Below are 27,307 nucleotides of genomic sequence, written 5' to 3'. Positions count from 1 at the left end.
CTGGGTTTAGAAGATGCCTTTCATGCCATGAAACCATCCCTGTCAATGATGGGCACCCACAGTGCATCCACTGCCTCAGTGAAGAACATGTCACACAAAAGTGAACTCATTATCACAACTTGACTGCTAGGGCCTGAAAAGACTGAGACATCTGGCTGACACTTCTCCTCATGGAGAGGTCCAGACACTTTGCCTGCTCGACTAGATCATCAGCTGACCCCCACTTGTCACGTCCTTCCAAGATAAAATCCTCTTTCGCTCAGATGGGAAGAAACGGGTTGCCACATCGCCCTGTAAGGAATTGTCTGGTAGAACACCATCCCCTGTGAGGTAAGTAGCCTTGACATCTTCAGGGGTGAGACATAGCTCCTGTGACCACCTGAGTGCCTTCGGTACCGGCACTAAGAAGAAGCCTAAGGATCCTAAATAGGCAGGCCCACAGACCACTGCAGTGTCTCTTGGCACCAAGGAGCACAGTATGAGACCTTCAAAAATGGTACCAACTTCCCCAGCCAAATCAACTTCAGACACTTTGGCACTGACAAAACCGTCAGCACTGACATCTCTATTGGCACCAGCCAAACCTGCAGCACCAAGCAAGCCCTTGGCACAGATATAACCTGTGGCTTGGACCAGACCCGTGGCACTGAGCAAGCCCTCGGCACTGATACAATATCCAGAACTGACGAGACCCTCCGCACCAGGCAAGACTTCGGCACTGAGTAAGCCTTTTATTCCATCTGCTGGCTGTTCCAGAGAATGAACCCTCCCCTCTGCACTGACAGGATGATGCTCCTCCCTCCTCCACAGGAGTTCAGATACCATCAGATTTTTAGGGTATCTGACATGCCTGAGTCACCGCTACTCAGAGGCGAGCTCCCTCCACCTCATGTTTCTTCTCTGGAGTCATAGCACTACTCTCTTTCCCCTCCGAGGATGGCACCACATTTCCCTAGCAAGGAAGAGGAGGAGGAATACTCCGTCCCCCCCCCCCCCCATCAGATTCGGGACATCCACAGAAAGCATCCTCTACACGTCCTCACTACTCGGAAACCGGAACCGAACCAGGGTACTGGTATGGACCCCATGGCTGCAGTCCCATGTGCCAGTCCCTCCACATTGGGATCCATGGGCTATGTACAGAGCACAGTTTTCAAAGCTTCCATAGAACAGAGCTGCAGACATCTATGCTCATCATCGTCATCCGTCCCTCTACCACCAAAGGCTGATCCACTACCTGTGGAGGAATAGGAAGATGAACAAGAGGAGGTTACACCAACCCTCCATTTAGCCTCACTGAGGGAAGAGGAGGAAATCGTGCCTCCATCCCCTACATCAGCAGATGATCTCAAACATTTCTAAGAGCTGTTCCATAGGATCGTGGACTCCCTCCAGATCCCTCTGGAGGAAGTGAAAGAGCAACAGCAGAGATAGCTCTCCCTATCAATGAGGCCCTCTTGGACGCAGACAAGGTGCTCTGGCAGACCCTAGCTTTCATCCCGCCAACTTGCAAGCGGCCAGACAAAAAGTATTATGTCCCTGCTAAGGACATGGAATTTATTTTTCCCACCCTACTCCAAACTCCCTGGTTGACAATGCAGTACATGAAAAAGGGCACCAACACCACCTAAGTTCAACCCCTTACAACAGGGACTGGAAGCGACTAGACCTGTTTGGTCGCAAGGCTTATTCCTCTGTCATGCGCAGTTTCATATCTCTAATTATGAGGCTCCCATGGCCAAATACAGTTACATAAACTATTCTAAGATACAGGATTTCTGCCAGGATCTTCCCAACGACAAGAAGGAGCAACTCCAGGCACTTGTGTCTGAAGGACGCCAGTTGGCCCGTATGGCCTTAAAAGCCTCCTTAGACGCCACTGGTACAGCTGCCTGTTCCATCAGGATAGCCGTAGTGATGAGACTGAGCATCATGACTGCACCTCTCCAGAGTCCCCAAGGAAGTGCAAACCACTGTTGAGGACCTATCCTTTGAAGGCTCCAAGCTATTTGCACGGATGAGTCCCTACGTTTCCTAAAGGACTCTCGAGCGACTCTCTGCTCTCTCGGCATTTATACGCCAGCACCAAAGAGATGTCAGCGGAAATGCCAACATGCCACGAGGTCCCAGCCTCCACCTTTCACTCCTCCATTGGCGGTATGACTCACAGCAAAGACATCAGAGGCCCCCAACAAAGTGCAGACAATAGACAACTCAAGGGGCTATCTCTGTTACACCCATGTCCAAACAATAATTTTTGAAGATTTGGTCTACGCCCTGAGAAACCTCCCTCTGTTCCAGTCATGGCAACCATTTTCAATAACCACCAGTTTGGTGACCACTTAGCTCCTTTCTAACCATCGTGGCAGCAAATCACTTTGGACAAGTGGGTCCTAGAAATCATCAACAAAGAATACTGCATCCCATTCCTATCTATCTCACCTGCCCACCCCGCCTCTCCGTCCCTCTTCTGGGACTCTTCTTATGAACACCTTCCACAAGAAGAAATAAACCACCTGCAAATGGGAGCCATAGAATCAGTCCCATCCCAACACAGAGGGAAGGGTTTTTATTCCCATTATTTTCTGATCCAAAAGAAATCCAGTGGGCGGAGACCAATCCTAGACTTATGAAATCTCAACAGATTCGTCAAACTGCAAAGCTTCAAGATGATTACGCTATCCATCATTATCCCAGCACTGGAACAGGGGAACTGGTTCTCTGCCTCCAAGACATGTATTTTCACATCACCAGATGGTTCCTCAGATTCATCATGGGGACCATTCATGACCAGTACAGGGTACTTCCCTTTGGACTTTTTACAGCCTCCTGAGTCTTCTCCAAAGTCCTTGCAGAAGTGGCAGCCTACCTACACAAACAAGGCATTGTCATATTCCCATACTTAGATCACTGTCTCCTCAAGGCTTCATCCAAACCTGACTCAGTTCATGCCATACGGCAGACAATGAACCTTTTCTCAAATCTCTGCCTCCATATAAACATACAAAAATTGACACTGTCACCTGTACAACACCTGGAGTTTATTGGGGCACACTTGGATGTGATACAAGCCAGAGCCTTCCTCCCAGCTCACAGATTTTCAGGAATAGTCGACCTCGTGTCCACACTGAGAACCTGTCCCCAGATCTCTGCCAGTATGTGTCTCTCCAGCTGCTCAGCCACATGGTAGCAGCCACATTTGTGATAAAGCCTGCCAGGTTGCATGTGTGCTGTCTCCAGATGTGGCTACGCACTGTCTATGTACCTCAGAGGCACAGTCTTCACAAATTCCTGTCCATGCATATCAAGGTCAGTGGCTCACTACTCTGGTGGACAGAACCCAAAAACGTTTGTGTCAGGGTCCCTTTCCTTCAACCAGCACCATCCCTGATACTAACAACTGACACCTCCCTAATTAGTTGGGGAGCACACCTTCTCACCCATATAGTGCAGGGCAGGTGGTCCCTAGTGGAATCCACCCTACACATCAATCTTCTAGAGCGACAGGCAGTCCACAAGGCCTGCTGGCATTTTCTACCACTGATCAGACATCGCACTATATGAAATATGACGGACAATATGGCCTGCATGTTCTACATTACCAGACAAGGTGGAGCAAGGTCCCACTCCCTATGCTCGGAAGCCCTGAAATTATGGAAATATGTCCAACACAACATCAGCATTTCAGCTGCATACTTCCCTGGACACCAGAACGCTTTGGCAGACTCAATGAGCAGGAAATTCTCCCAAGACGACAAGTGGAAGCTAGATACAAAAACCCTACACCACATATTCAGCTGCTGAGGATTCCCAACCATAGATCTCTTTGCCACAACGGAGAATGTCAGATGCCCTCAATTCTGCTAAAGAGCAGGCCTATGCCCTCAGGTGCCTGTGAGATGCATTGCTAATTATGTGGGATGCCCCACTACTCTATGCCATCCCAACCATTCCCCTCTTGTTCAGAGTGCTTCACAAGATACAGGGGGACCGAGCCTGAGTCATCCTTACAACTCCAACATGGCTACGTCCGATTTGGTATACTCACCATCATACGAAGGAGGTATATGTCCTCTGATCACTCTGTGACCAACTCCGTGCCTTCTCTCACAGGATGCAGGTCAAATCCTCCATCCCAATCCACATCCCCCTATATCTGAAGGCATGAGTCCTCCATGGTTTCAGGATTCGGAGGTGACCTGTTCAGAGGCAGTAAAAGAGGTCCTCTTGAATAGCACACATGACGCAACTCAACACACTTACCTCCAAAAATGGACAAGGTTCTGATCCTGGGGCACCACCAGTCACGTCATGATTTTACTCATTTTGGACTATATTTTGGATCTTAAAAAATCAGGGTTATCCACAAGTTCTATTCATGTACACTTAGCCTCCATCCCAACATTCCATCCCAGACAGCCACACTGTCTTCACCCATCCATTCCGGAAGAGATTCTTGAAAGGTCTCCAAAACCTTTACTCTCACGAGATCCCACCCCAGTTTGGGACCCTGGCCTCATCTAGCACTGCCTCAACAGACCGCTGTTCGAGCCCATGGCTCTTGTATTCATCTATCCATGAAAACAGCATTTCTCATCACCATCAGATCGGCTCGACAGCTAGGAGAAATTGGCGCTCTCACGGCATACACCCCGTACATAGTTTTTCATAAAGACAAGGTCACATTATGTCCACATCCAAAATTCTTACCAAAGGTACCAACTTCCTTCCATTTAAATCAACCTATCTTCCCGAATCACATAGCAACCAGCAGGAGGTGACGTTACACACCTTGGATGTCAGGCAAGCATTAGCTTTTTACCTGGATAAAACTAAATCTTTCACACAGTAGCCATGCTTATTCCTGTCAATGGTCGAAAGATAGAAAGGCCTGGCCATACCCAAACAATGCCTTTCCAAGCAGATCTCCCAATGTATACACTTTTTCAACCAACTACACAATCAACAGTCTCCTCCTGGAACTTGAGCACATTCTACCCACTTTCTCTCCAACTCAATTGCCTTTCTCAACAATATCCCAATTATTAACATTTGCAAAGCAACCACCTGGACCTCCATAGACACTTTTAGCCATCACTGCGCAATTACTATGCAGCATCAGCTGCCCTGCTAGGACACATTGTCCTGTCATCTGCACTAAACTCCGCTCCGAAGCCCAAGCCTTCCAACTAGGGGCACTGCTTTACAGTCACCTATAGTGGAGCACCCACAGGGACATGAGGAGAAGAAGAAGAAGAAGAGAAGGTTACTCACCCAGTGCAGTAATTGATGTTCTTTGAGATGTGTGTCCCTATGAGTGCTCCACTACCCACCCTCCTCCCCTCTGCTTCAGAGCTGAAAGATAAGCTTTGCAGTAGAGAAGGAACTGAGGGCAGTTGGTCCGCACAGCGCTATATATAGATCCCATTCACAGTGTGAGATGAGCAGGAGCACATTGGTAGCGTGCCCACTGGACCACAAAAGATTTCCGATCCCAGGCATAGGGGGCGCTGCTGCACCTACTGTGGAGCAGCCATAGTGGGACACAGTTCAAAGAACCTCAGTTACTGCACAGGGTGTGACCTTCTCTTTCTCACATATACTACCCTGCTAAGCATGCCCAAACCCTGGTCTAGCGGTAGCTTCCTCTAGAGATAAAAGGGTTAATTTAGTCTCTGTGGCCCATACAATTCTTGGATTCTAGTCTAAGTCTGCCAGTTAGTGCCATATGTGATGGTGGGTTTTGATGTGGATTAACTCACATAGGGGTTAACTCACATAGGAGTCACATTAGACTCACATAGGGGGCCACTAAATATCCATTAGATGGGAACAACTTTTAGTTACTACTGAACTAGGCTGGTTTCAAACTGGTGAAAGGCTCTGTAGTTCCTTAGCAATACACTGAGGTATCCAGTCCCCAAGTAAGTGCTACCCTTCAAGAATGAGGCTTGTTTTTTGGAGAGAGATGTTTGTTAAATCAAATTCTGATCTCTTTGGAGCTTGCACAGGCACCGTCTCCCATTCTGTGGGGGCACAGGTAAAATCTCCCACATACTGCTTTGTCTACATCAAACACTCTATAACTGCTCTATTTTGTTCTTGAAGGGACAGCTTCCATTAACAAAAATACTACTAATAATAATGCAGTAATAAAATAACTATTAATGCATTATCCACATTCACCTCTAATATCATTTCAACAAATATGATTATTCTAGGTTCCTCACACTAGCTTGATAGGTGTGTGGTGTGTGTGTGTGTACGTGTACGTATATGTATGTATATGTGTATATAAAAACACATTTAAAAGAACTTATGGTAGAAGATAAAATTAAGGTCGCAAAGTCAGCATAGAAAAGCTAGGAAATTCCAGAATTCAGGTTAGCTGTATCACTTCAATTATGATGCTTTGGGATACAAGATAAAATTTTCAAATGTGCTTAAGTCCATTAAAAGTCAATTGTACTTAGGGCACCTGAGTCATGTGGATGCTTTTGAAAATGTTACCCACAGTCTTTAATCACATAACTACATACTATTCCCCCCCCCAAGAGTAGGCTTTGAACCCAGGACCTTCAGATCCACGATACAAGCCCCTTCCACTTGAGGCAGTGCTATAATGCTGGGTATTCATGCATTCTGTTCCTGGCTCTTGAAAGCAGAATGTGTTCAGGATGTGGTAGAGGCAGCATATTGAAGCACATAATTTGGCACAAAGAAAAGGAGGACTTGTGGCACCTTAGAGACTAACATTTATTTGAGCATAAGCTTTCGTGAGCTACAGCTCACTTCATCGGATGGCACAGTCATTCTGAAAGGCATTGTGGCAAAACAAATCAGATTCAGGCCCAACATATTAGTTGCCTGGATTCTATTCCCTGCTGTGGTTGAAATTACCATGTACAACCTCTCTGCTATTTTATCCATGAAGTGGGTGAATGACAATTGCTTCGCCTTGTGGTTCATAATATAGGTTTTGAAATTCATAGCAATATTAACAGCAGCCACTGGAGAAAGGTAGGACTAGAGCTTGTGGTTTCCTGGTGTTTCATTATTATTATTTACTTGTATTATCGTAGCACCTAGGAGCCCCAGACACATACCATGACCCCATTGTGCTAAGCACTGTAGAAACACAGAAAAGAGACAGTTCCTTCCCCAATGATCTTACCATCCTAAGTATAACACAAGAAAGAACAGATGGCTTCAGACATACTGATGGGGAAGTACAAGGAAACTATAAGAACATAAGAATGGCCATACTGGGTCAGACCAAAGATCCATCCAGCCCAGTATCCTGTCTGCCGACAGTGGCCAATGCCAGGTGCCCCAGAGGGAGTGAACCTAACAGGTAATGATCAAGTGATCTCTCTCCTGCCATCCATCTCTACCCTCTGACAAACAGAGTCTAGGGACACCATTCTTACCCATCCTGGCTAATAGCCATGAATGGACTTAACCTCCATGAATTTATCTAGTTCTCTTTTAAACCCTGTTATAGTCCTACCCTTCACAACCTCCTCTGGCAAGGAGTTCCACAGGTTGTCTGTGCACTGTTTGAAGAAGAACTTCCTTTTATTTGTTTTAATGAGACAGTGTACTAGCAGCCTAATTGTTGTCAAGTGTTTTTTGTTGGCATCATGGCAAAGGAATGTTTTAAGGAGAATAATGACTTAGTTTTGCAGATGTTTGCAGGGAGCTCCTCCCAAACCTGAGGGACACCATGGGAGAAAGCAGGAAAGTACTTGTTTAACAAGCAGGCAATGGAGACAGGCATCATCCTTTTTGATATTTGAATGAGAGATGATAGGTGGGTTGGGGATAGGTCGAGAAGAGGTTTGAAAGTGAAGACAAGTAGCTTATGTTTGACACAACAGAGAAGAGGGATGCAAAGAGAGGAGTGACATGGTCAAAGTGATGAGTTAGGAAACATGTCTTTGCAGCAGCATTCTAATGGATATAAGCAGAGCAAGATTGCATTTGTCAAAGTCAAAGAGAAGAATATTGCAGTAACTGAGATGAGAGCCTGGATGAGAATTTTAGCTGTGTGGATGAATAGAGATGCTATGCAGAAAGAATCTGTAAGACTTAGACATAGCCTCGATGTAAGGACCTAGAGAGAGTTCCAAATTGAAGATGACACCCAGATTATGGGAGTCCGTGACAAGCAGGTTGGTGGTGTTGTCCACAGTGATCAAGAAAAGAGTAGTGGGGAGGACTTGTGGGAAAGGTTAAGTAGACATTCTATAGGCTAAAAGCTTTTGGGAGGGGGGTAGGGGAAGGGTGTGTGAGTTTCTCATGCATAACATTTTATCAGCTGTGGGAGAAGACATGACAGATCTGCTAAATGTGTGAGTGTCACACAAGATACAGCATTTGGCAGGCCTGAGAATGTAATTTCCCAAGATGGAATTTCACCAGGTCGTCAGCTTTGTGTCATCTGAAAGACCGCACCCTCGAGGATCAGGTCTTCTGTTGTCCTCCTGTTGATTTCAGTGGGACCAGGAGCAGGCACTGGATTAGCTGATAGGATCATCTCAACAATTAGATTTGAGTAAGATCTGCAATTAAGCATTCATTTTCACTCTCCCAACAGAAAACTTATTTATTTGGTGGCAAAGGATATGGGAAAAGTTGTTCTTGTGTTAGGTCTCTGATTCAGGAAGGAGTCCTTATTCAGGAAGGATGTTTAAACACATGCTTAAGTGCTTTCCTGAATTGAGGCCTTGGCCTTCTTTAAGCTAGGCCACAGCCTGCTGCTTAATAAAAGTGAGTGTTGAGATCCATTGCATTTCTTCCCCCCTTGCCTCACAAGTAGCTGTGCTTCTTCAAGTATTTGACCATATGGCTCCCACGCAAGGTGCACTTGTACCTGTGCATGCAAGATTGGAATCTTTTGGCCTGCAAGTGTCTGGGGCAGTGCATGCACCCTGCATGGCCTCATGCCTCTAATCAAGGGCGTACAGGGCATAGTGAGTCTCAACTGCAACTTGGTTCCTTCTTACTGCCCATGACAGTGAGACAGGACCTCCATAGTGTCCAACTGCTACCCCATAGCTCTTTGTTACCTTTAGTATTAGTTCAATGTTAATTTTTCTGTATTTTTTTCTAGCAGGTTGACAAGCTTGTCTTGCTTATGAGGCAGCTATTCCCTTAAATGATGGGAATATTAAATATTTTATTTGCCTTTCCAGACAAGTGTTCAACATGCAGGGCTTTTTCAAAACACCCTCAGAAAGTCCGAGATGATTGTTTGAAATTATTTTTATTGGAGCAATCAATGAAGGGTACGTCTGATTCTGAAACCCTCTATCAAAAAGAAACAGCTACTACCTCCAAGCTGCACTCAGCAAGTGCTCAAGCACACTGATCTCATGACCCTCCTTTCCTGTTAATGTGGAGTCATTTAATCTTGGTAAAGGAATTGAATGGTAGTTGGGCCCACTCTGCCCTTTATGCCCTTGGGTAGGGGGCAAGAGGACATGCAAGGTGCCAGCATGGCCCCTATAGACATTGCTGGCCAAAAGAATCGAATCTCGTGCACATAAGGCACATGTGCACCTAGAGTGGGAACCATGTGGACAAACATTGTAAAGGACCGTACTTGCTGTAAAGTAAATAACTTGTTCCTTTTCTGCCTTTTCCATTAAGCTCTGGCAACAATAAAATACTTGTGCATGTAGCATGGCTGTATGTACAAAAAATTAAGTGTTCTGTTTAGTTCAGCTTTTTCATGAGATGAGCTTTTCCACTGGTCAGAAATCTGATTAGTTTTTATTTATTTGTATCATGATAGTGCCCAAAGACTCCAGTGAGCAAGGGGGCCCCATTGTGATAGGTGCTGTACAAACACACAGGAAGAAACCATCCCTGCCCCTATACATGTATAAATTGTAGCAAGTACACACACAACACACATGTAGTATTGCACTCTAATCCATTTAGTCTGAACATTCATGATCTTTTCTCAGAAATCATTAATATATTCCTATATCAAGAACTACTTTTGTGGGTTTTTATTTCTCTCTTCTCTGTATTCATTCTTGCCAAGAAAGCAGAATTTTGTATTCAATGTATTTTTTTAACTGTAACAATAAAATTGCTTTAAAACATAAAAGAAATAATTGTACATGTGGAGGTTTTCCCTTTTATTTCACATAATTTCTTTTGAACTTTTGTATTACAGAAAGAAAAACCGGGAGACACACAATGCAGGTAGGAACTACAGTGTTTTACTGTTCAGAGTTGAGCTGCACAGCTCTTCGAGTTCCTTACTCCAATCTGCTTGAAAGCATACAAGGACTGGTGCATTTGGAATGGGGAAGGATCCATTTATTGGAGTGTATTACATGAAAAGACTCCAGAGCCCCACATGGAACACCTGAAGCAGGGCTGCTTCATGGACAGTGTAACCATCCTTTAGTTTGCCTAGCCTATGGAAAATGTATAGAATAATAGAAATAATATCTTGAATAAACAGGAGAGGCTTTCTGAATGTGACCCTCATGTCTCTTATTCCTCCCAAATACCTCTGTGGACACCTTGGCTTTTCATTTCATTGCTAATAAACTCAGTGAATCAATTTATATTCAGTTACAAATGAATATATAAGCAAAGGCAGATATTGGTTTTGTGTGAGTATATTTTTGGGAATAAACATATAAACTATACGGAAATCAGGGGCAGGCATCTAAGACATAGAATGCATTTTAACTTTTAGAGGCCTTGGGTTAAATATTTTGAGATGGGATTACTCCACAGCATAAACTTCCATTGCATTCCGTTGAACACCACCAGTCCAGAAATTCTCCTTAGAACCAATCTGTGCTTTGTGGAGATTCCCCCCGATCTCCTAACACATGCCCTTTCCTCTCTGTTGGTTCCCAGCTTAAGCAGTGTTTGGGAACTCACAGCTGTAGAACAGGACAGGGAGGGGCAGGTTTCAACCAACTCAGAGAAATAGTGGGCATGGTCCCATGGAAAGACCAATTAGGAATAAAGGAATCGAAGGGGGCTGGCAGTTCCTAAAAGATGTAATACAGTACTGGAGACTCAACAGCAAGCTATTCCAGTGCAGAGGGAAGTTAAGAAGAACCACAGAAGGCCAATGTGGCTGCACAAGGAGCTTTTTAGCTATCTAAAAACCAAAAGGGATACATACATTGAAGATAAATAAGTCAGCATGGATTTTTCAGCAATAAATCGTGTCAAACCAATGTAATAGCATTTTTTGATGGGGTAACAAGCCTTATGGATGGAGGGAAGTGGTAGGTATGGTAAGTCTTGACTTTAGTAAAGCCTGTGATACTGTCTTGCATGACCTTCTCTGATTTGCCTAGTTTGTTTACAACCTAGATAGAGTTACTATAAGGTGGGTGCATAACTGGTTGGAAAACCATTCCGAGAGAGTAATCAGTAGATCACAATCAAGTTAGAAGGGCATATCGAGGGGTCCCGTAGGGATCAGTTCTGGGTCCGGTTCTGTTCAATATCTTCATCAGTGATTTAGATAATGGCATAGAGAGTACACTTACCAAGTTTGCGAATGAACCAACCTCGGGCGGGTTGCAAGGGCTTTGGAGGATAGGATTAAAATTCAAAATGATCCGGGCAAACTGGAGAAATGGCCTCAAGTAAATAGGATGAAATTTAATAAGAACAAATGCAAAGTACTCCACTTAGGAAAGACCAATCAGTTGCACACATACAAAATGGGAAATGACTGCCTAGGAAGGAGTACTGCAGAAAGGGATCTGGGGGTCATAGTGGATCACAAGCTAAATGTGAGTCAACAGTGTAACACTGTTGCAAAAAAAGCAAACATCATTCTGGGATGTATTAGTAGGAGTGTTTGTAAACAAGACACAAGAAGTAATTCTTCTGCTCTACTCTGCACTGATTAGGCCTCACCTGGAGTATTCTATGTAGTTCAGGGCCCCACATTTCAGGAAAGATATCAACAAATTGGAGAAAGTGCAGTAAAGAGCAACAAAAATTATTAAAGACCTAGAAAACATGACTTATAATGGAAGATGGAAAAAACTGGGGTTTTTTTTAGTCTGGAGAAGAGAACTGAGGGGGGACATAACAGTTTTCAAGACATAAAAGGAAGAGGGAGAAAAATTATTCTCTTTAGCCTCTGAAGATAGGACAAGAAGCAATGGGCTTAAATTGCAGCCAGTGTGGTTTAGGATGGACATTAGGAAAAACTTTCTAACTGTCAGGGTAGTTAAGCACTGGAATAAATTGCCTAGGGAGGTTGTGATACTCCATCATTGGAGATTTTTAAGAGCAGGTTATACAAACATCTGTCAGGGATTGTCTAGATCATATTTAGTCCTGTCTTGAATGCTGGGGACTGGACTAGAAAACCTCTCGAGGTCCCTTCCAGTCCTATGATTCTATACAGAAAATGGAAAGAGGGGGTAGGTCACCAAGGAAATATACATGGGAATAGCACAAGCATGTAGGGATAAAATCAGGAAAGCCAAGGCAAAGTTACAGCTGGCAAGGAGTGTTTGAGATAACAAGAAGAGGTTCTTCAAAAATGTCAGACAAAAAAGAAAGGTCAAGGACGGTGTGGGTCTACTGCTCAATTGAGAATATGAGCTGGTAACAGAAGATGATAGGAAAGCAGAGCTGCTCAATGCCTATTTGCTTTAGTCTTCTCTCAAAAAATAACATGTGGATGGATGCCTAGGGAAGTTACTATAGATGATAAAGGGGAAGGGATGCAGATGGGGATAAGTAAAGAAGATGTCCGAGATCTTCTGATCAATTTGAATTAATTCACATCAGTAGGGCGGAATGCTATACACCTCAGGATATTGAAAGAATTAGCTGAAGAGATTTCGCAGCCACTGACAATATTTGTAAACTCATGGATGACAGGAGAGGTTCCAAAAGACTGGAGAAGGGCTAACATAATGCCCAGCTTGAAAAGGAGGAGCTGGGGAACTATAGAACAGTCAGCGTGACTTAGATCCCTGGGAAGCTACTAGAGCAATGTATAAAACATTCAATTTGTGAATACCTGGAGGACAAAGGGGTCATCACTAGCAGCCAGCATGGATTTACTAAGAACAAATCATGCCAAACCAGCTTGATTTCCTTCTTTGACAGAGTAACTGGTTTGGTGGATGGGGGGATGCAGTGGACATAATATACCTGGATTTCAGCAAGGCTTTTGACGGTCTCGCATGACATTCTGATAGGTAAGCTGGAGAAATGCAGGCTTGGTGGAACTGTCATTAAGTGAATACAAAATTGATTAAACAACGACAAACAAAAGAGTAATTATTAATGGAATGATGTCAGATTGGAAGGAAGTCTCAAGTGGGGTTCCACGGCAAACTGTTCTGGATCCAGTGCTGTTTAACATCTTTATTGATGATCTGTGTGTAGGAATAGAGAGCATATCGATCAAATTTGTAGATGACACAAAGGTGGGGGGTGAGGGGGTTGCCAACACTTTGGAGGATAGAGCTAAAATTCCGATGGATCTTGATAAATTGGAGAACTGGGCTATTGAAAATTCAACAAAGACAAATGTAAGGTGTTACACTTAGGGAAGCAAAACCAAATGCACAAATACAGAATGGGGGATAACTGGCTTGGCAGCAGCACTGCTGAGAAGGATCTGGGAGTTGTGGTGGATCACAACCTCAACGTGAGTCAGCATTGCAATACTGTTGCAAAAAAAGCAAATGCAATTTTAAGTTGCATTAACAGAGGCATGGCATGCAAGTCACAGGAGGTGATAGTACTGCTCTACTCGGCACTGGTTAGGCCTCAGCTGGAGTACTGTGTCCAGTTTTGGTCAACAAAGTATAGAAAGGATATAGAGAAACTGGCCAGCAACAAAGATGATGAAAGGGATGGAACTGGGTATGTTTAGTTTGGAAAAGAGGAGATTAAGAGGGGGACATGATAGTGGTCTTCAAATACTAGAAAGACTTTCATAAAAAAGATGAAGAATAGTTTTTCTCTCTTGTCACAAAGGGCAGGACAAGAGGCAATGGGTTCAAACTACGGCAAAAGAGATTTAGATTTAATCTCAGGAAAAACTTCCTAACTGTAAGAACAGTAGGACAATGGAACAGGCTACCTACGGAGTTGTGGAAGCTCCTTCACTGGAAGTTTTCAAAAGGAGGTTGGGTAGCCATCTGTCTTGGATGGCTTAAATGCAACAAATCCTGCATCTTGGTAGGGGGATAGACTAGATGACCCTTGCAATCCCTTCGAATCCTATGATTCTATGTTTGAACTAGTTTATCCCAAGAGTTCTGATCCAGTTCTGCCTCCAAGCAGTCAGAATCTGTTCCTCCCTGGAATAGTGGTAACTAGTGACATTCCTAAATCTCAAGGAAGTTGTTCAGTGCTTAGAGCAGGATTGTGGGAATTAGGGGTCTTGGTTTCTATTCCCAGCTCTGGCACTGTCCTACTGTGGTGGCTATGGGCAAGTCTCTGCACTTCTGTGCCTTGGTTTCCCCATATTACAGAAGAGTGGTGAAATTTATTGTTTGCAGGGAGCTTTCAGCTCCTGAGGTGAAAGGTGCTATAGTAATTCAGAGTATTAGTCAGATGTAGAATGCTAGAAGATTAGCCAATTTCTTAAGGGTTAAGAAGTGTTAACAAACAGACTTTCTGCAATCTAGTATTCTAATTAGTGACATATATACTTAAGATTGTCAAAGTGTTGCCATTCTAAGCCCCTGATTTCAGTTGCTCTTATTTTTTCAAAACTTTCACCCTTTGGGCTGAAGTTTTCCAGTCATGGGGCCTGAATTCTTACTACCCTGCACCTGAGCAAATCCACTTTTCCCTCACTTGGCACAGATATTAATGTGACGGCACAGATATTAATGTGACAGCACAGTGTGTGGTGCCTGGTCTACACTACAGAGTTAGGTCGAAGGAAGCTGCCTTAAGTCGACCTGTTAATGTATGTGTCCTTTACATCAACCTAAGTCGCCTCTGATATTGACTTCTGTAATCCACCCCTGCGAGAGGCGTAGCACTTAGTTCAATTTTCATGGGCCGTCTGCGAGGTAATGCGGACGCAGCATTGTGTAATTCGACTTAATTGGCCTCTAGGTGGTGTCCCACAATGCTCATCTATGACCGCTCCAGAGATCATTCTCAATTCTGCTGTACTGCAGCTAGGTACACAGGAAACAGCCCCTCCCCTGTTAAAGCCCCGGGAACTTTTGAATTCCCATCTCCTGTTTGATCAGCACTGGGAGCGTGCCAGCTGATCATGGAGACTACACACCCCAAACGCGCTCCAACCTGATCTGCACAGGAGGTGGTGGATCTCATCGCTGTGTGGGGAGAAGAGTCTGTGCAGGCAGAGCTCCGATCCAGCAGAAGAAACGCTGACATCTATGCAAAGATCGCTCTTGGAATGGGGGAGAAGGGCTACACGGGGGACACACAGCAGTGCCATGTGAAAATAAAAGAACTTTGCCAGGCATACCAGAAGACAAGGGAGATGAACAGTCGTTCTGGTGCTGAACTCCACACATGCCGGTTCTACAGCGAGCTGCATGCAGTTCTTGGGGGTGACCCTACCAGTACCCACACAAGCAACGTGGACACCTCAAGGATATGTGAGTCTACGGACAATAAGGAGGATTATACGGCGGAGAAAGAGGATAATGGGAGACAGGCGAGTGATGGATCCATTCTCCCCGAGAGCCAGGAAATATTTTTAACCCTGCAGCCCTTTGGGTCGCAGGACAGCATGGTGGCTGACTGTGATGCCAGGGAAGGCACCTCTGCTAAGTATACATTTAAATTGAAAGTCCAGTTAAACTTTAGCGGGCACACACATTCGGTGGTATTGCATGTTTACTGTGAAGAAAAAGCGAGGTGCTGTGGCTCTCTGCTTACAAGAGGCCACTCCAGCTACGCAGACGGTGGCCCCTGGAAAAGACTGTTTATGTGGACTGGGATAGCCCAGGAATCCTCCATGGATATCTCTAGGAAACTTTCATGGAGTTACTCTGCAATGCTTTGCAGAAGGTTTCTGGGCAGGGCAGTCTTATTTCTTCCACCATGGTAGGACGCTTTCCCACACAACTCCTGAAGTAATTCTGCTGGCATCATTGCGGTACACAGCATAGCAGCATAAGGACCGGGTCTATTCCCAAACGCTTGTTACATCTCCTTCCTTTCCGCCTCTATTACCCTCAGAAAATTGATATCACATTGGGATGCCTAGGGGAAACGGGGGAAGTTCTCATTAAAAGTGCTCTTACATGGGAAAAAAAGGGCATGTAGACCCCACCCCACCCCCATTCCGGCTTGCCAAACCATACAGCCGCTAATGTGACTTTACAATGCTCAGCATGGGTTGGCAAGTAGTTTAAAGTGGCTGATAGGGGACTGGGGCACCACATGAGGGATCCTGGGGAGGCCTACTCACCATGGCTGGAGCAGCAAAACAGCACAGTGAATGGTTATGGATTCTGATTGTTATGGCTTGCACCTAGTGTAATAAGGGTGGGGGGTTTTTTTGTTTGTTTTTTATGAAAATGGCCTTGCTATGGAAACATTTTATTCATGTACAATGGCTCCTTTATTTTTTCCCCTGACTGACAGCTGGAAATGTGTCCTTCAGCGGGTCATCAACACCTGAAAGCAGACTTTCGCTGATTAGAAGAGGACAAAGAATGCAGGAGTATATGTTCACCAAGATAATGAACACCTCCGGGACAACTGACGCAGAGCTGAGAACATGAAGGATTTCACTGTCCGAGAAGTTAGACATGGACACGGAGAGCAGGAAAGCTTCCAATGAGCAAGAACATGCAGCACAGGATGAGATGCTTTGGATTATGAGGGACCAAGCAGACATGTTGAGGCGTTGGGTTGAACTGCAGGAACAGAAGCAGGAGGGTAGAGTCTCTCTGCAGACGCTGGTGGACAGCCAGCCAGCATTGCCTGGCGCAGAATCACCCTCCCACAAGCATTCCATGAGGTGTGGGTGAAAAGTCCATTATCCCTTTCACTTAACTCGGGGCGGGGGAAGGGTACAAGGAGCAGAAGGTGCCTATTCAGAGACCTTTCATGGTCTGGAATGCGGTGTTATGTTACACAGATGAAAATGTTTCTCCCATTCCAACTTTACAACCCCTTTTCCCCAAGGTTAACTTTTCTTTCAGCTCTCCCTCTTTACTTATGTTTGTTAAATAAAGTAAATGGATTTGAGGAATAAAAGTTCCTTATTGAGTAGAAGCAGGGGGGTTCGCTTTATGGGGACAGTGATACAAGCCAGGTGAAGGTTTGGGAAAGCACAATGAGGACAAGCAGCTCACATTACTGTAACTCATTACTGAAACAGCTTTTCAAAGTCTTGCAGATACGCAGCACGCCTTGCAGTGCTCTTCTTATTTCCCTGGTATCTGGCTGCTCAAAAATGGCTGCCATGTGATCTCGTAGAACCATAGAATATCAGGGTTGGAAGGGACCTCAGGAGGTCATCTAGTCCAAAGCAGGACCAATCCCCAACTAAATCATCCCAGCCAAGGCTTTGTCAAGCCTGACCTTAAAATCCTCTAAGGAAGGAGATTCCACCACCACCTCCCTAGGTAACCCATTCCAGTGCTTCACCACCCTCCTAGTGAAAAAGTTTTTCCTAATATCCAACTTAAACCTCCCCCACTGCAACTTGAGACTATTACTCCTTGTTCTATCATCTGGTACCACTGAGAACAGTCTAGATCCATCCTCTTTGGAACCCCCTTTCAGGCAGTTGAAAGCAGCTATCAAATCCCCCCTCATTTTTCTCTTCTGCAGACTAAATAATCCCAGTTCGTTCAGCCTCTCCTCATAAATCATGAGCTCCAGCCCCCTAATCATTTTTGTTGCCCTCCACTGGACTCTTCCCAATTTTTCCACATCCTTCTTGTAGTGTGAGGCCCAAAACTGGACACTACTCCAGATGAGGCCTCACCAATGTCGAATAGAGGGGAATGATCACATCCCTCGATCTGCTAACAATGCTCCTACTTATACAGCCCAAAATGCCATTAGCCTTCGTGGCAACAAGGGCACACTGTTGACTCATATCCAGCGTCTCGTCCACTGTAACCCCTAGGTCCTTTTCTGCAGAACTGCTGCCTAGCCGCTCGGACCCTAGTCTGTAGCAGTGCATGTCTCATCTGCCCACCCCTGTGGAAAATTTTCCCCCTTTTTTTCACAGATATTATGGAGCACACAGCAGGCAGCTATAACCATGGGGACTTTCTCCTCACTAAGGTTCAACCTTGTTAGCAGACTGCTCCAGCGCCCTTTCAAGTGACCAAAGGCACATTCAACCACCATTCTGCACTTGCTGAGCCTATAATTGAACCGTTCCTTACTGCTGTCCAGACAGCTGGTGTATGGCTTCATGAGCCGTGGGAGCAAGGGGTAGACGGGGTCCCCCAGGATAACTATAGGCATCTCAACATCGTCAATGTTAATTTTGTGGTCTGGAAAGAAGGTTCTGGATTGCAGCTTTTTGAACAGACCCGCATTCCTAAAGATGTGTGCATCATGAACCTTTCCCAACCATCCTACATTGGTGTTGGTGAAATGCCCCCTGTGATCCACCAGCGCTTGCCACACCATTGAAAAGTATCCCTTTTGGTTCATGCACTCTTTAGCAAGGTGGTCTGGTGCCAAGATGGGGATATGCATGCCATCTCTAACCCACCGCAATTAGGGAACCCTCGTAACAAAACCATCCACTACGTCCTGCACATTTCCCAGACTCACTACCCTTCGTAGCAGAAGTCAATTAATGGCCCTGCACACTTGGAGCCCAGCAGCTCCCATGGTCGATTTACGTACTCCAAATTGATTCACCGCTGATCGGTAACTGTCTGGCGTTGCAAGCTTCCAAGTAGCGATCCCCACTCGCTTCTTCATTGTCAGAGCAGCTCTCATTTTTGTGTTGCTGAGCTGCAGGGTAGGGGAAAGCTCTGCACAAAGTGCCTGGAAGGTGGCCTTCCACTTTCAAAAGTTCTGCGGCCACTGCTCGTCATCCCATACCTGCAAAATGATGTGGTCCCACCAGTCAGTGCTTGTTTCATGGGACCAGAAACGGTGCTCAACAGAGTGCAGCTGCTCTGTGACTGCCATCAGTAATGGTGAATTGTTTTTTCCAATGGCTTGCAGGAGGGCTGCTTGCAGGACATTGCTATGTTCTGCACGGCGGACCGTACTTCGGTTCTGGAAATACTGCAGGAGAAGGCATGAGGTGTTTGAGATGCTGACAGCAAGAGTGCACAGCTGAGCAGGCTCCATGCTTCTGGGGTTATGGTGTCCATGCAGCGGTTTTAAGACGCGAAAACCACTGGGTTGTTTGCCGTTGATGTGAGGGAGGGAGCACAGTGCATCATGGGATGCCGACGCAGTGTTCCCATTCTCCCCTGCGACAATGTTTTGGTCCCAGGGGGTATTGCACAAACTTCCCAAAATACCCTGCGGCAAGTTGCACTTTGGGATAGATACCCACAATGCACTGCTTTGTGCATCAATGCAGCCACTGCTAGTGAGGACACACTCCATCGAGACAATGAGCATGGTGTGGTCACGCACAATCGACTTCATTAATTCGGGGGCTCGAGGTCAAATTAGATAAAGTCGACTTAATTTTGTAGTGTAGACAAGCCCTAAGTCTGGGATGAATCAGACCACTTGGGACAGATGTGAAAGGTATTTGGATGCCTAAAGATGCACATTGGTTCCTATTGGGATTTTCAGAAATGCCTAGGTGCCTAATTCCCATTGATTTCAAGACACCCCATCTTTGTTTCTTTTTTCCTGTGCCTTGAAGAGAGAGTTTACTTATTTACAAATACAAGCAAAAAAATAAGGTTGAGGAATCCTTAGAGAAGTTTATAGTAACATATATGTTTGTGATCAGGTGGGCTGAAATTGAGAAGTCCCCCCCACCCTTGCCTCCCAGTGCCTCCGATGGTCAGCCTTATCTTCTTCAGTGTATGAAGTATTGAATTGACTGAAAAAGTACTTGGTACGAGTCTTTAGTTTCCATAGCTACTTCTGAGTTTAGGATTAAAAATTTTTTCTTGGGCTCCAAGGTTTAGATGCCCTTTTTGATTATTTTGAGTTTAAAATTAGATTTATTGAATAAAATCCTGGCCTCACTAAGTCATTGGGTGTTTTTTCATTGACTACAATGATGCCAGGATTTCACTGATCATCTAATGTTGTACGATGCAGAGAGAGAGAAGGGTAATCATCTGAAAAGAATATGAATAAACATCAAGAAAAAATAGATGTGAAGACTAAATAAAAGAACACCAAATGATCCTTTTTGATGTGCTAACTAGACTAGACAATATATTGTTTCATAGGAAAGTTTCAATCTTACAAAATTTTTACCAATATCTGCACTATGCATGTTCTGGATGTCCCTGAAGACTTGGAGTGGAAGGACCTAAGTAATTTTATGTTAATGAAGTTAGTCTTCTACTTAAAATATCAAGCTGTCCTGTATCCCAAATAAGGACTATCTTGCAATTCTTTCAGCAAAATCCTTGACACTTACAGTGATCTTTACTATCACCTGTTTATTGAGAAAGGTTAATATGCCAGGTCTGGGATGGGGGAGCTAATATTTTTTCAAAATGAACTGTGATGTATCAAAAAGCACACTGGCTTGGAGAAAGAAGTTATTGCTTCTAAGAGCCAAGTATGTCTTTAGGTTTAAACCTGTTTTATTTCCATCTAAACTTTGTCTTAACAACAGTGTTTATTGTCTTTGTTATCTGTTATTTTTATTATTAATTTGGTATTTGTATCATAGTGGCACCCAAAAGCTCTGGTCAAAAGTAGGGCCCTCTTGTGCAAGGTGTTTTACACACACAGAAGGAGATGTAACCCCTGCTTCCAGAGAACTTTCTGTTCTAAGGTTTTAATGAAACTAAAGCTGTTCTAGCTAGGCATTTGACTACCAAGAATACTGTGAGCTTGATACTGAAGATGAGTTATCAAGCCCATTGGTACTGTAATTTAATGAACCTTTAATTCATTTATAGACTTTGCTCTTTGAAGTTGTGAAATTGTTACAGACGATAAGTGTGACACTACCTCAAAATAGCACCCTGGAACCCCCGTATTCACCTCTCTGATATGATTATGATATGTTTTGTACAAAAAGAAAAGAAGTACTTGTGGCACCTTAGAGACTAACAAATTTATTTGAGCATAAGCTTTCGTGAGCTACAGCTCACTTCATCGGATGCATTCAGTGGAAAATACAGTGGGGAGATTTATATACATAGAGAACATGAAACAATGGGTGTTACCATACACACTAACGAGAGTGATCACTTAAGGTGAGATATTACCAGCAGGAGAGCGGGGGGTGGGGGGAATCTTTTGTAGTGATAATCAAGGTGGGCCATTTTCAGCAGTTGACAAGAACATCTGAGGAACGGTGGGGGGTGGAATAAACATGGGGAAATAATTTTACTTTGTGTAATGACCCATCCACTCCCAGTCTCTATTCAAGCCTAAGTTAATTGTATCCAGTTTGCAAATTAATTCCAATTCAGCAGTCTCTCGTTGGAGTCTTTTTTTTTTTTTTTGAAGTTTTTTTGTTGAAGAATTGCCACTTTTAGGTCTGTAATCGAGTGACCAAAGAGATTGAAGTGTTCTCCGACTGGTTTATGAATGTTATAATTTTTGACATCTGATTTGTGTCCATTTATTCTTTTACGTAGAGACTGTCCAGTTTGACCAATGTACATGGCAGAGGGGCATTGCTGGCACATGATGGCATATATCACATTGATAGATGTGCGGATGAACGAGCCTCTGATAGTGTGGCTGATGTGATTAGGCCCAATGATGGTGTCCCCTGAATAGATATGTGGATGGGTCATTACACAAATTAAAACTATTTCCCCATGTTTATTCCACCCCCCACTGTTCCTTAGACGTTCTTGTCAACTGCTGGAAATGGCCCACCTTGATTATCACTACAAAAGCCCCCCCGCTTCCCCCCCCCCCGCTCTCCTGCTGGTAATATCTCACCTTAAGTGATCACTCTCGTTACAGTAAAAAGAAAAGGAGTACTTGTGGCACCTTAGAGACTAACAAATTTATCTGAGCATAAGCTTTAAAGCATAAGCTTTATTTGAGCACAAGTCTCTAAGGTGCCACAAGTACTCCTTTTCTTTTTGCGAATACAGACTAACACGGCTGCTACTCTGAAACCAGTCGTTTTGTACAAAGTATGCCTTGTGAGGTATCATTTGAGAAATCATGATCTGCTGAACATTACTAGCCTGTTGAATTATATGTATTATCACTGTATATGGAGTTGTGAGATTTTGCTATATGGTTATTATTGAAATATGTTGTGAGTCTAGGAGACACCCACAACTAGCTCTGCAGTGGCAACAAGGGAGGTGGCCCACACCCAGGCTGGTGTTAAGTGACCACCACCAGCCACTGACCAGCAAGGGAATTGTAAGCAAGAGATTTACAATTCAATAAGAGACAGTTTCTCAAGCTCTACACAATGGGGATTGTTTACCTCCGTGACTCAGCAAGGTTTCAGGACATGTGATGCTAGACTCCATGTTTAAGTCAGTATTTTTCCAGGTACAGGAACTGAGAGTATAAAATAATGAACAGTAGCATCATGAGACCACATCTCTCTTCCCCCATCTCAACACCTGGAGATAAGATCTTTTGGAAGAAAAAGAGAAGCCTTCATGAACTGGGGGGAAGGGATGGTCCCAGCTAGAATGCTTTCTAGCTAGCATGAACTGTGAACTGAATTCTGCCTGCAATATCCAGTAGTATGAGAAAAATTGCTTGATTCAAATCTTGCTTGGTCTGATATTTCTAATGTAATCAACTCTGACCACTATGCCTAACACGTAAAATCTATCTTTCTGTAGTTAATACTCTTAGTTTAATGTTTTATCTTTACCAATGAGTTTGTCTAAAGTGCCTGGGGAATCTGCTCAGATTACAAAGCCTGGTGCATGTTCACTATCCTTTGATGCAGTGGCAAACTAATTAATGAGCTTGCACTGTTCAAGAGAAAGTTTTGAGCAGTGTGATATGGTACATTTCTGGGCTGCAAGGCTAAGAGCTGGGGGATTTGCTGTTGTCTCCCCCATGTATATTTCTTGAGTGGCTTAGAGAGCATTCATGCAACTTAGCTGGGTGTGGCCCTGCATGTTGTTAATTGAGTGACCACAGCACCTGGAAGGGTTTGCTGCTTGTCATTAGCAAAGCATTGTGAGAGACAGCCCAGGCTGGAGAGCTAAGGAGTCACAATGATCCCACAGTTTCAGGTTGTATCCCAGGGGGTGTCACAATAAGGTACATAGTTAATATTATATTATAATTAAATAGCTTCTAGAATATATGCCTGCAATATCTGCTTTCTGAATAAGAAATTATACTATGGAAAATCAATCTATTTGTTTTGATCTACAGTAATCTGTTGTTCATTTTATAGGTCTTTTATCTCTTTGAGGATCTACTTTTTTTTGCATTCACTGTTTATAAAGGATAGTCTTTTGTTGTTAAGGTATTGGACTGGGACTCAGGAGATCAGGGTTTAGCTCTGCTGCAGATGTGCTGTGTGACCTTTGGCAAGTCACTTAGGTCCCAGTTCAGCAAGGTACTTTATGGAAATACTCATGTGTTTAAACTTAGGCGCATGGTTAAGTACCTTGCTGAACTAGTGCCTATGACTCCCTGTACCTCAGTTCACCATCTGTAAAATAAGAATAATAATACTTTTTCTCCCACCATTTGTCTGCTCTGATTAGATTGTAAGCTGTTCAGGGCAGGGGCTGCCTCTTACTATCTTAGTACAGGATTTTTTTTTAGCATAATTTGGCCCCAGATAGGAGACCTTTAGCCACTACTGTAATACAAATTGTAAAAATGCTCTATGGACTTGTGTCAGTAGTTACTGATATGCTGAAACTATAAATGCAATTTTTTAAAAAACGTGAATTGACTCATCTTAAATGGATGTGGTAGAACTAATACATTGTTCCACTTGTAGTAAATATGCATATCTGTAGCTAAACCTGCCTACATATATGTTCTTGTTCTTCTCCCCCACCTCCACTGTAAGGTGGCCTGTTATAAGAAACGTAGGCAGATGCTGATTCCTGCCAAATGGAGGCATGCTGGCCTGCCACTTGGGTATGTGAGTGGATTCTGGTTGTTGATTTGCCAGTTGAAAGAACTGTGGAACATGTCATGTCAGCAACTCATTCACTCTCTTTGGAAAAAAGCTGTTATTCCAATTGTCAACTTTAATCTGAGTAACAGACCAAAACATCTCCGGAATCAGCTGCAAAAGCAGCTGCTCAACCATGCTACCATGTGGATGAACAACATTTGAAGGCATCTGATTGCATTGGGAGGGGGGAGAGGCTAATAAGCTTTGAAAAGGTCAAGCTCAAAAGCCATGTGAGTTTGCATAGCTGCACTTAGTGAATTTTTAACCACAGTTGTCATGATTAAGGTGTTGCACGGAGACTAACCATGTCACAAGGGGACTAAAACTAATTCAGGCTTTTCTTCTCTTCTCCCAAAAGAGCCATAAAGTGGAAACATTTTCATAAAATATTTTCTTGGTGAGTCCTTCACTGCCACCCATAGCTAGACCCTGCAGTAACCATAACTGCTGTCCTAGAAGATGGTAAAAATGTATGGTTGATGCTCCACACACCCAAAGCCTGAACCATGTTCTCTGTGTTCTGTTGCACCCAACAGCATATAGAATTGGTGCTTCAGCCTAGAAAATCAGAGCCATTTCTTGTTTGGGGGCTGAGAACTGGAGTGGGAGACCAGGGTTTCATTCCGCACTCTACAACTAGTTCTTTGTGCATCTGTGTGCCAATTAATTTGCCCAACTGTGAAATGGAAATCATGATTACTACCCAACTTCGAGATGCTTATTCGACCTTTGAAACCCTCAGCTGAAAAGCATTATAAAAATATGAAGTGTTGTTATATATGTCACTGCTTTCAGAGAGTGTTTCTGATGATCCTCACCTTTTAAAATAGCCCCTTCTCTGTCACAGCCCTCAAACTCCATTGAGTGAGAACTCAACAGTTGAAGAGTTTTTTTAGAGCTAATTCTTGGTGCTAAACTGCCTAGTAGGGGTTGTGATAAGCATAAAGTAATACATTTATGAGTGCACACATTGGTGCCAGGTGTGTAGTTGGTGTGTTGGTCTGAGTAGCCCAATGACAATGCATTTTATTTTTTACCTAGTGGAGAGACATCGAAAGAAGAAGATCAATGCTGGGATAAACCGAATTGGAGAGCTCATTCCATGTTCCCCAGCACTTAAGCAAGTAAGTGGACATTTAAATGTGCACAGCTATCTCCCAAATGGTGTTCATTTGGTCTTGGTTCTTAGCAGCTGTAAATACATAGGGATACTTCTTGCTTCAGACTTTATGCTGGAGGCACAATGAGGTTTGATACACTCAAGGAAACCTGGATGAAAATCTTATTTACAAAGTTATCTGTGATGGAAATGCCCTTGGAAATGACAGGACAATTTGAATGCAGTTCTTTGAAACTTGAATCTCCCAGCTGACTTGGAATTCAGTATCACTCTGAAGGAGTGGTCTGGGTTTGACACATGAAAGACATTCTCCTCCATCAGGTGTCCTAGTTCATATATTCGGCTCTTTGGAGCAGATATTTTTGAAAAGCCTTTGCCCAGCTAGCAGTAGTGACCCTGCACTGGCAACATGAATTCAAGGACTGTGAGAATGGAGGGAGCAGGCTATGTAGAATCAGCTGCAGAAGGGTTATGATTGTTTTTTTCTCATTTAAACATGTAACTTTGGAAGCTGGTTTGCTTGCCTATACTCTTCTAGTCAGATTGGTTGTACCTACTTAGGAGTTGATTCACAATTCCCAGAAGCCCTAGTTGTTAGACTGTTTTCCTATTGACACTACTAAGTGTATTCTGTCATGATGCTCTCTTTCATGCAAAAGTGAAGAAAGTTATAGACTGTGAGAGACGAGTTTTCTGTTGACTCTTCTTCCCCGTGCCTGCCCCTTTCATGTCTTCACTCAGTGTCCTGCTATATGATGCAAATGCAATTCTATATATGTTTATTTTTTAGTCTTTTATTTAAATGGTCGTGAAGTAGTTTATTCTGTTAAATAATAATGGTGAAGGGAAACAAAGAAGTCTAGGTAAGGGGAAAAGTGTTTGTGTGAGATATGAAATGATATAGATAGTTGATGAGGCAGAGATATTATAGGAGGCTTTTCAAGGTGGCACATACTACAGAGAAGAAGGTTGTTCTTGTACATGTCCCTATGGTACGATGGTACGTGCTCCACTGTACGATGTGCACATGCCCATGCACTCTCAATCAGAGACTGCAAAATAGTGTCAATGGGCCTGTGTCTCTGCAGACACTATGCCTCATGCTCCCAACAAGGGCTTATAGAGAGGTGCAAACCTACCACCACTCAATGCCTTCTCAACTGCCTGCTACTTGAGATGGAAAGTTCTTCTGTCTGCTGTATTCAGCTTCCTGCCTTCACTTTGTGAATTCTTTACCTTATTTATTTGTTTGTATTTGTAGTTTCTTTTCATTACTTATTTTCACATGGCATCAACACTGTTGAGGAGGTGGGGGGGCTCCTTACCCTCATCTTCTTGGATCTTTTGTTTGTGTCAGTCCACAATTTGTTAGGCACTGAACCCCGGGATTTAAGACATGAGACTTGCTACAGGTCCTTTCCTCACACTGATGGACACTGCAGCTGTCTGTGATGTTTGGGGGCTCCCCAAACCCTTCTAAATACAAAGTTTGTCAGGGTTTCAAAGGCAAATCCAAGAAAGAAAGGGAGACTAGACTTAACCTCCTTTTAATGGAATGTGCCCTAGCTCTGAAGGGGTCTGCTTTGCCCCACTGTACATTGGCCTCTACGTCACAGACCATCTTGGTCCTGTTTGCTGCCTTGCCTTCAGCCCCACACCATAAAACTCTAAAGAAGAGGAAACATACCTCTCCAAGAAAGGAAATGAAGAAAAGGGTTAGATGAGCCCATAGGATCTACTCTTCAGAGACTTCTCATCCTTCTGAGAGTACTGTAGAGGCTCTGACCAAGTCTGATACGGAGGCATCGGTATCGAGGAAGAAGCCCCGTTCAGGCATACCTACCACCAAAGCAACTCACGGTGGCACCGTCTGACACCTTGCGACACTGCAAGACAGGGCTTTGGAGCGGAGCCCGGAGCTGGAGCGCGGAGCAGTGGACCTGCAG

The 27,307-nt window shown here is 44.0% G+C and overlaps 1 protein-coding gene across 6 annotated transcripts in view; it reads left to right on the top strand.

Moving 5' to 3' along the window:
* The window catches only part of USF3 (upstream transcription factor family member 3), an 87,577-nt gene that overhangs the window by 36,771 nt on the left and 23,499 nt on the right, over positions 1-27,307 (top strand). For 2 of the 6 annotated variants that reach the window (XM_074975045.1, XM_074975054.1), the window contains exons 4-5: positions 10,190-10,218; positions 25,283-25,365. In XM_074975045.1, the coding sequence (XP_074831146.1) occupies positions 10,190-10,218; positions 25,283-25,365 (112 nt within the window). Of the gene's footprint in view, positions 1-10,189; positions 10,483-13,125; positions 13,218-15,307; positions 15,764-16,608; positions 17,189-25,282; positions 25,366-27,307 lie in introns of those variants that run through there. The other 4 variants (XR_012642302.1, XR_012642296.1, XR_012642290.1 and 1 more) reach the window with 4 other exon arrangements.

This window comes from Natator depressus, chromosome 1 (assembly GCF_965152275.1).
Source record: "Natator depressus isolate rNatDep1 chromosome 1, rNatDep2.hap1, whole genome shotgun sequence".
Classification (NCBI taxonomy): Eukaryota; Metazoa; Chordata; order Testudines; family Cheloniidae; genus Natator; species Natator depressus.
Note: the sequence above shows the minus strand (reverse complement) of the source record. Positions and strands in the feature narration are given on the sequence as shown.